General features: G+C 51.5%; 1 protein-coding gene across 1 annotated transcript in view; it reads right to left on the bottom strand.

Moving 5' to 3' along the window:
* Positions 1-8,624, bottom strand: part of LOC119100863 (alpha-soluble NSF attachment protein-like) — a 12,330-nt gene extending 3,706 nt beyond the window's left edge. The window contains exon 1 of the mRNA XM_037224039.1: positions 8,610-8,624. Within this exon, the coding sequence (XP_037079934.1) occupies positions 8,610-8,624 (15 nt within the window). The remainder of the gene's footprint in view (positions 1-8,609) is intronic.
* Between the last annotated feature and the right edge of the window lie 718 nt (positions 8,625-9,342).

Raw genomic sequence — 9,342 nt, 5'->3', positions numbered from 1 at the left:
ATGGCGCTTTTGTTGCAGCGACGAATGCATATGGGAGGCTATGTCTAATCTGGTCGGACAATGGCTTTCTTTAATGCGGTGGCCGCGCCGCGCCATGATCAAATGCTTTTGATGGACAAACGGTCTCCAACAGCGTCCGCTGGAGGGAAACCTGGTGCAATGGTGGTCTGAGATCAACCAAGTCGGAGGGTGGGCGGACCAGCGTATTTAAGAGCTGTGCAGTTCCCAGAGGACATATGCGCTATATCTGCACACGACGTCAGTTTCAGAGCGACCCAACACATCCAATATCAAAACCATGCCGTGACCTAGCAGGGCAGCAGCCTGCATTCAACAGCCGTGCTCTGGGTCAATCGGCGCACGCTCCAGCGCGCTTGGAAGCCCTCCACAGCTAGAGCCGCGGTCGGGTTCAACGCGCCCAGGAGCAGGGGGCGGCCTGACGGGCGACACCGCAGTCGGCACGCGCCGCAGCCGCGGCCGGCTGGTCGCAGAGGCGGCCAACACTGGCCGCCTCCCGGTCACAACGCCGACGTTTGTCGCGGACAAAGAGTGGTCTCGGGGCGTTTGTGCTTGCTCAGCGCCAACAACTGGACGGCAAACAGCGCCACGGATTACGGCGCGGGCGGTTTCAAAAGCGGCGCCGTTATTGGTCGGCTCTCAAACAGAGCCGAACACGGACCGAGCGTCAGTGAAATGGGGATGTTTGATGGTATTAGCACCAGGAACACCGACGACTCCAGGTGTGTGAATTTACCGTATTTATGGGTGGGGATGGGACAATGTTGATAAAATATATCTACGTTATAGTCCGCAAAGCTTGAAGGCTTTGTGCAACAATGAATGTCTAATTGTACGAAAGCACCAGCACGGCAGTTTCTTTGGGGCGTTTTCTTGGTGTTTTCTGTGTGAAACACACCGATGATCATCAGCTGAAGCACTTCCAAACAAAAACGTGGATAAGGTGTACAGCAGCAAACGCACCGCAACCAAATGCCTTGCATCACAGTACCCTTGTAATCCTTTACATCGCGTACCAAGAACAAAATCATAGCATTCGCAACCTTGTGATTGTTGGTAAGAATATCCTGAAGCAGCACTCGAACCATTACATTTGAATACGCCACGCCTAGGAGCGTCACCGACGGCCAGTCCGTACCGCAGTCAGCGGCGTCAGCCAGTCTCAGTCCAGTCACCATTAAACCGTAGTCGCAGTCAGCGGCGTCAGCCAGCCTCAGTCCAGTCAGCCTGAAGCCGTAGTCGCAGTCAGTGAGGCTTCTCAGCCGCACATTGCGGTGCCACTCCATTTGAACGAGATAGTTTCTGACGACAATGCAGCGGAATCACCCCCCCCCCCCTCGCGAGCCTCCCATAAGCTCCAGCCCACGGCGGCCGAACAGCTGCCAATTCAGCGGAGCCGGCCGAGCGGCCAGGCCGATCTCCTCAACCGGCCGAGCACCCGGGCGATCTCCTCAGCCGGCCGGGCACGGGAGCGGCGCAGACGTGCGCGGATCATCCGCCGACGAGGAGCGCCGCGATGTTGACCGGCAGTCGACTGCGACCGCTTGTTTTCGCCGTGGCGCCGGTCGGCCCGCCCCGAGCCAGGATCGATGGCGGGCCTGGCCGGGCGGCGCAATTTCACCAGCGATTTGGTGCGTTTCGTCCGGCAGCTGACCCCCGGTCCGCCACGAGCGGGGCAAGCGACCGGACTGAATGCTGATGAACGGCCTCTGGGGTGGACATCGCGGTGCCACGCGGCCCAGCACGGCTGGCCGAGTGGGGGTGGGGGTGGGGAGGGGAGGGCGCCGCCCGGAGGCACCGTGCTGGACGGGAGGTCACTCCGGCCTGGGGAGACGATGCCTGTTGGTACCGGACAAACAGAAAATGGCCACTAATGATGTTTGCGGATGGGATGCCGGTAATGGCGGGCCGTTTGGGATCAGTGCTCATGTGGAGGGCGATCAGGTTCAACACCGACGGCTGGAATAAATAAAAGCGCTTGATTATCCGTTCATTAACTGGTCGATTAAGTCATAAATCATAAAACTGCCATTAAAGGTCTTTTACTGCGTGATGGCAGAATGAACGAGTAAATGATGAGACCAGCGAAATTTTGAGCACGAGAAATGCAGTTTTTGTACAAGGGCATGTTGGCATGTTGAATATCAACCGTACTTCAGTTGACACCAGAACCCATGCAGGTCTTACACAGAGCGTTTCAGAATGGTCAGCTAGGACTTGATACTCTAGATCTCGGTGGCAAAGGACGTGTCACAGTGCCACCATCATCGAGCTAATGCATTGGACGGGCTTATTCCAAATGCTCAGATCGCCTTCCAACTCTGATTTGGGATCGACATCAGGTCTGAAGGAGAGGGCGTGATTACAAAATACTTTGTTGTGCCAGGTACGAATCCACCGCAGTTCTGCACCGTATCTTAAGGCAAATATTGAACCGCAGAAGTTACGGATTACTCGTCAGCATGAGGCCCATAGTGAGGTCTATCTGCTTTTGCTTTCTTTTATATGTTCATGACAAGCGTGTTACAAGTAAAAGCATCGCTGCTACAGAGGCGCGTGACCGTCTGAACACAACACGTTAACTCATAGTTTGCTGATACGACTCTCTGTTTTTTCCTCCGTCAAATCTGTTACTTTCACAATGCTGCAACGCTAGGTGGTCAAAATCTAGACTCCATTTCATCCCACGTTCCGTGTTTTTATTCGGTAAAACCTTACCTGTTCTTTGGTTAACCAGCTGCAATGTTGTGGAAAAAGTTTGGTCCCTGAAACAGCTTGCACGTCAATGCCCAGCATTTGAACACCACAACCCTTGTAGACTTGGGTTTTATATTGCTGAATACTGCTTGACGCTTGCAATCCGGGGTTGCAAAGCTTGCGGCTTTCTAGAAAACGGCCGGGAAGCGCCAGATCATCCAGGGTCGGACAGTTTCCATAGTTCAAGACTTACGTACGCCGCCCTGTAGTCAGGGTGAACTTACCTCATGTGATATATGAATGTACGGGTGAAAGTATATGGTGGAACCATGTAGCCAAGTATAAGTTAACCATATAGGCCGAGTATGCAAACTGAACCAGGGAGCCAAGCATGTAATTTTAACTATCCAAGGTTAACTAGTACGAGTATATCAGTTAACTACGATTATGATCAAGACTCTCAAATCCTAGCCGAGTTAAAATGGCAAAGATTTGGAGAGGTTCTAGTCAAGACGCCACCTGGCGGCATTGCATAAAATCCTTCACAAATCCCTTCGCTCAGCCGATGCCTGTGAAAGAGGAGCGTGTGCTTGTATCACGATGCAGTAGTCAAACTCGCGTCACAGCGTCGAACCACAGTCGCGTGGCGCGCCTGACAACCCTTTTGGAGGCTGCCGATGGCGCGCCATGAGATGGCCCGTCGGAGCGGTTGTCCACTGTTTTGGAGCTGCCGAAAAAAAGGCGCGCCCTGAGATAGCCCGTCGGAGCGTTGCCATGTTTCGGAGCTGCCGATGGGCGCGCCCTGAGGTAGCCCGTCGGAGCGTTGCCATCTTTTTGAGCTGCCGATGGCGCGCCCAGAGATAGCCCGTCGAGCTGTTGGCCGTAGTTGAAGCTGCTGCCGATAGCGCGCCCGAGATAGCCCATCGGAGCGTTGCCATGTTTTGGAGCTGCCGATGGCGCGCCCAGAGATAGCCCGTCGGAGCGTTCGCCATCTTTTGGAGCTGCCGATGGCGCGCCCTGAGGTAGCCCGTCGGAGCGTTGCCCACCCGGACTGCGTCCATGTGGAACCGTTCTCCTGTGGCAGTACGGGAATCGGCGGTCCCGGGTGGTCTGTACCTGGCGAGCTTGAGGATTGCAAACCGACATACTGATGCGTGACAGTACATCAAACGCTTTGGTGTGTTTATCATCAAGGTGCGCGTGTGTGTGTGTATGCATTTGCGTGTGCGCATGCATTTGAGCACGTCCGTAAAACAGCGCATAGCCCGAATAGCAAAGTTGAGAGGGTTACAAGATTACATGCTCGATTAATTGACTTGTATTACGGAAATGTGTTTGCGAACGCCATGTTAGAGAAACAAAAAATGAGAAAGCATATATCATACGCCGATATCCTCCGTTATCCTGGCTACCCACGGACACGAAATAAACACCCATCCTGACTTTGGTTCATTAGCACTATGCACGCAGTTCCCTAGCACTCATGTCTGTTTATTTTGCTGTCAGCGTGAACGAAACGTTCTTGGTCCGACCGCGCTGGCTTATCGTCTGGAGCACCGACAACCTACTATAGAACATTTGCTATGAAACATGTTTAAATGCCTTAGTAAAACACGTCAAAAAAACTTCCAAGATGCATGTAACCAGTTTTGCAGGCGAATCCCTCATTCATCAAGATAGTGAGCTGGAGGCCCTGAGGTCCTGCAGAAGGTGCGAGAAGGTTAAGAAAAGAGCCTCAAATGATTCGAATCACCTGCAGAGTCCTGGCTCAAATGCTCCGGACGACGGAACATCCAGCCTTTTTCACATTCACATTTAGTATTGCAAACAGTGAGCTCACATTTTGTTCCGTTCGTCAGCCAGTACTGGATTTAGAACCACTGCAGATTCATTATTGTAAATCACCCGACCGGAGGGAAAGCTCATGCTTCTTTTCACGATAACAGTGCGGTGCGGCTTTTACTAGCAAATGGTACGCCCACAGGACCGCTTCACTTCCCGTAATGACCCACTTTTATTTCGGATTCGGACAATGGCAAGCCATTCAGCCAACTGCGTAGCCAGTTCCGCAATATGAGTGACTCAGAAATGTTTGATTAACGACACCCTTTGAAATCTTTGGGTTGAGACCTTTTCATCTAAAAAACGGCAGGGAGGGATTCCCATGCTTTTACCTATATTGAATAAGTCGGTACGGGTGAGGTACCAACTTCAGATGCGTGTTGCAAGCTCAGCGATTCAAAAATTCATCTGATGAACGTGATATCTTACAATGTCTTGCGATCATTTTATTTTCATGCTGTGTGCACTTATGCCCCAAAAATGAAGCAGAAGCACTTCCATGAATATAGAACAATAAGCAGTGCGGTATATCGTGTGGTGGCTGTGCAGTGGGTACGTAATGCAAGTGGCAACTCAGTCTGATGTTGCCTTAAAATATCCGCAATACGTACGTTAACACCAAGAACGACATATTTTCACTGTCGATTGGCACCAGGGCGGTCTCCTCCCTTGTCATCCAAGCGTTTTACTCTCTGTACGTATAATCTCTTTATCCGAACGGCACGAATTAGATGACTTGATGGTTGGGTAAACCCATGGATGTCCATTGCAATGGACGATGGAATGGGCTGGGTATGTGCTTTGGAAAAAACACCGTCACGGGCGTGGGGAAGCTGTTTACAAAATGCGGGTGCTCCCCCGCGAAATGTTGCAGAGTGTAGATTGTGCATTTTTCAGCCATAATCAATCTCATTTGCAAATACCGTTGCGATTATCAAGGCAGGCAGTCTGTTTGGCTGTAAACTTCCCTGCAACTCTTCCGTAATTTGGAATGTAATTCCCCGATCAATGCAAACTGAGCAACGGGTAGATACAACTGATTATGGATAGGTAGCGCGTGAGCCTGGGCACAGCTCCATAGCTAATAGGTGGGCATGGGCAGAAATGGCAGAGCCTCATGGGTAGAGCGTAGGTATTGGCATAGTTCAATGGGTAACGGGTAGGTATGGGCATAGCTCCCTGGGTAACAGGGTGGGTATGGACACAGCTCCATGGGTAACAGGTGGGCATGGGCACAGCTCCACGGGTAACGGGTGGGTATGGGCACAGCTCCATGGGTAACGGGTGGGTATGGGCATGGCTCCGTGGGTAACGGGTGGTTTTGGGCATAGCTCCATGGGTAACAGGTGGGTAAGGGCACAGCTCCATGGGTAACGAGTGGGTATGGGCACAGCTCCATTAGCAGCGCGGGAAGTGGGCAAAGGAAATCTAACTCGTGCGTGCGTCTTCTAGGGATGCGTTATAAACGTTTTCATAACAACCGTAAGCTAATGCGTGAGTTGTGCTATCTCCGCACTCAGGCTGCGGAGAACCACATTGTGCAGCGGCGTTGCAGGAAGATACTACCGCTCATGCGACGTGCGATGCAAATGTGCCCCTCCCGTCATAGATTTAAAACCAGGGCTTTTGTGTAACACGTGGTCCACGCGCAATGCTCCACCACTGAGATAATCGAAATCCAAAGGGAAAACCACCGCTGAAAATTGAATAATAGCGCATCGGATTCCAACCATCACTTACACCAGCCGCAAGGCGCCGGGCTGTCGGATCTTTTTTATAGCAGTGGTAAAGCACTGCGTGTGCTTTCCACAAGTAGTACAGAGCAGGGTTTAATTACGGACGTGAGGTCCAATTTTTCTACGTCTGTTGAAAAAGCAAGCCGCACCTAGCTTGCACACAGCTGCGCAATGGGGGGTACCGACAGTCTCGGAGAACGAGGAGAATACAGCAGACGTGCGCTATGGATACTTATATGGACCCATAGTTCCCGCACTGTGGGGCGGTGGTGGTCCGCGTGCTCCGACTGTGAACAGCATTTGCACCGTCATATTGCAGACAGATGCTATCGTATCGATACGCATCGTATGGTATCACGCTGTAATTCGATAATATTTGCTCGTATCGTGTCGTATCGCAGATAACATGACATCGCATGGCATCGTTGATGGCATCACACGGCAAGTTTAGCTCTCGGATCAGCGAATGAAGTACGGAACCCTTTGGAAGCGGTCTGCCTTGTTCGTAGGGGGCGGGGAGGGAAGGTTAGGTGGTGGTTGAACAGCAGATGTCAGTGGAGCGATTGTCTCCCTGCGCGGCTACTAACGGCACAAAGTTTTGGCCAAGTTACCACGGAACTCTACTACAAACCGCAGCTGCCACTATCAATGCTGCATTATCAATCCGCACCACCATACAAACAATATGAACACGACTGCCTAACTTAACAGTAGACTCAAAGACACGTTCACTAAACCCTCTTTGCTCGAGTGGCTTGGAAAAGGAGACGGAGCAAAATGGCTAGCTTTGGACGGATAACCAAACGTGTGACACGTGCCAGGCGGGTTGTGGTGGGCAGAAACACTGTGCACGACTATATCTACGACATAAATATGCCATTGTGTACTCCTGATAAACATATTCCTGCTTTGGTGGAAAACACATCATAGACGAGCCGAGTAAAATGAGCGTATCTGAGACGCAAAATACAAAAAGTTTGGAACTCTTCTTGTGATTAGATTCTTAAAAAGTCACACGCACAAGTTGCATCTTGCTGCAAAAGTTCCCATGACAATTTTGCGCACTTGCAGAGCTGAGGCTGCACTAAAACTTGCTGAATCTGAGCTCACTTGCCATCACAAACCAAACCTTAACACGTGTGTTCCCATGGTGGCAGCCTGTACCACCCCCCCCCCCCCCCCCCCCCCCTCCACTATTTGTGTCCACTCTCTGTCAGCTTTGTCTGCATGTTGTCAGCCTAGCGCTCTGATGATCTCATATGATCTTTCATTGTCCTGCTTCGCTGTTGTGGCGCAGGTAAACTTTGTTTAGAGCCGAGGATCGTCTTTACTTGCATTGTCTGATATGTAAATACATGTGGCTTAGGGCTCCGCCCGCGTATGAAATAACTTTTTTAACTAACGCTGGGAAGATCTTGAAGGTGAAATGCTTGCCTTATTTTTCAGAAGTGCTTTGACTATTTTCTTTGCATAACCGAAATTGGTACGGAGTCCAATCAGACCGATGTGTTTTGACCGCGAGCGAGCCTGTGAAGGTTTGCCGACAGATTAAACTAGCAAGATCGTTTGCGGTCAACTGGTAATAGACAACGCATTCCGAAGAAGACAAAAGTTTAGCCGAGAGAGCCGCAATCGGCGTTGTTATGCCTCGGATATACCACGCTGGCTGCTGGCTTCTGTTTCTTGACTCGAGGTCATTCATAGCCCGGCGGCAAACGGCGCCCTCCATTTCCCGACTGACACGCAAACAGCTCTCCTCTCGGGAAGGTTAATTCGGATCTACTTTTTCATTTCCTGGCCAAAGTTCTCTGGATTTTATCCAAAGAGATTAAACACATCACACTCGGTCTTGTGGAAAAAGCTGGTAAACAGTGAATATTAAGTAGAATATGATCTAACATTCATTGCATTGCATACTTTCGGGTCAGATGGGTGTCATCGTGCTGAGGACTTTACATCCTTGTCTGCAGTTGAGTTCAACCGCTGTGAGCTATTGTACTTCTTTTTCTTTGTGCACCTTGTAAGAAAACAATACACTGGCGCATGGACAAATAATGACACTCGATGCAAGCCTGCACTAGGCATCTCATGAATTGAATGGCATAGCCAATGCTTTCGACAGCAAATTCAGGATAAGGGTAGCGAGCAGCCATATGCAGGAAACTATAACAGTTTGAAAAATATGAACGGCAGTTCACATTTTCCTCCCCCCTCAACCTCCTCCTAATGAGGGAATGAGGAAGAGGTTGCGTGGAGTCACGTTAGTCCAATTCACTTACAAGTCACAAAACACAGCGTACGAACGTAATGACTGACCTGAAGTGTGACCATCATTCGGTCATTCTGGCCGATATCTACACATAGTACTGGTTTATCTGACTAGATTAACAAACCCGCTTAATTAGCCAGACGGATTGCACATCAGGCGCACCCCTGGGTATTTCGTGTCGCATTGCACCACAGTTTGCGCAATGGTATGGAGACTGGAAAGCACAAGTACACATTTCACGACACAGGCACATCTGTACTTCAATCAAACTAAAGGTAAGGTCTGACTATAACTAATGCCCCCGAATTCGCCAACGGTGAAATTGCTTCGAAGCGCCAGAGCGAGGTGAAGGTGATGGCGTTAATCCAGCGTTATCATCCGCCAAGCCCACTCCAGCTGACACGCTCTCACGGAAACGATCGCCTCGAGCACAACTCGGCAGCCAAGCCCAATTCCTTCCGCCGAAGAGCGCACAACTTACCGGAGCCCCGCCCGCAGCGGGAAGGGGCGCGATCGGCCTGATTGGGCGCCCGCCGGCGGCCGCGGGGGGCGGCCCAGCCCCGCGGGCGCCACCCGGTGGCGGCGCCCGCCGGCCGACAGCTTCCAGACGCCCCGACAGCTCCTGCCTGGGGGCCGAACAGGCCTGGACGCGCCGACAGTAGCCGGCCGGAGACCCGACAGCTCTCCGGCCAGCGAGCGCAGGCGGATATCAGGCTGACGCCGACGCCGCCAAGACGTCCGCCTTGTCTGCCAACTCGCGGAGTAGTAGTACGGCATCCA

The sequence above is a fragment of the Pollicipes pollicipes genome, unplaced genomic scaffold, assembly GCF_011947565.3.
Source record: "Pollicipes pollicipes isolate AB1234 unplaced genomic scaffold, Ppol_2.1 Scaffold_2555;HRSCAF=2994_pilon_pilon_pilon, whole genome shotgun sequence".
Classification (NCBI taxonomy): domain Eukaryota; kingdom Metazoa; phylum Arthropoda; class Thecostraca; order Pollicipedomorpha; family Pollicipedidae; genus Pollicipes; species Pollicipes pollicipes.
The sequence above is the reverse complement of the archived record's forward strand: the minus strand, read 5'-3'. Positions and strand labels throughout refer to the sequence as shown.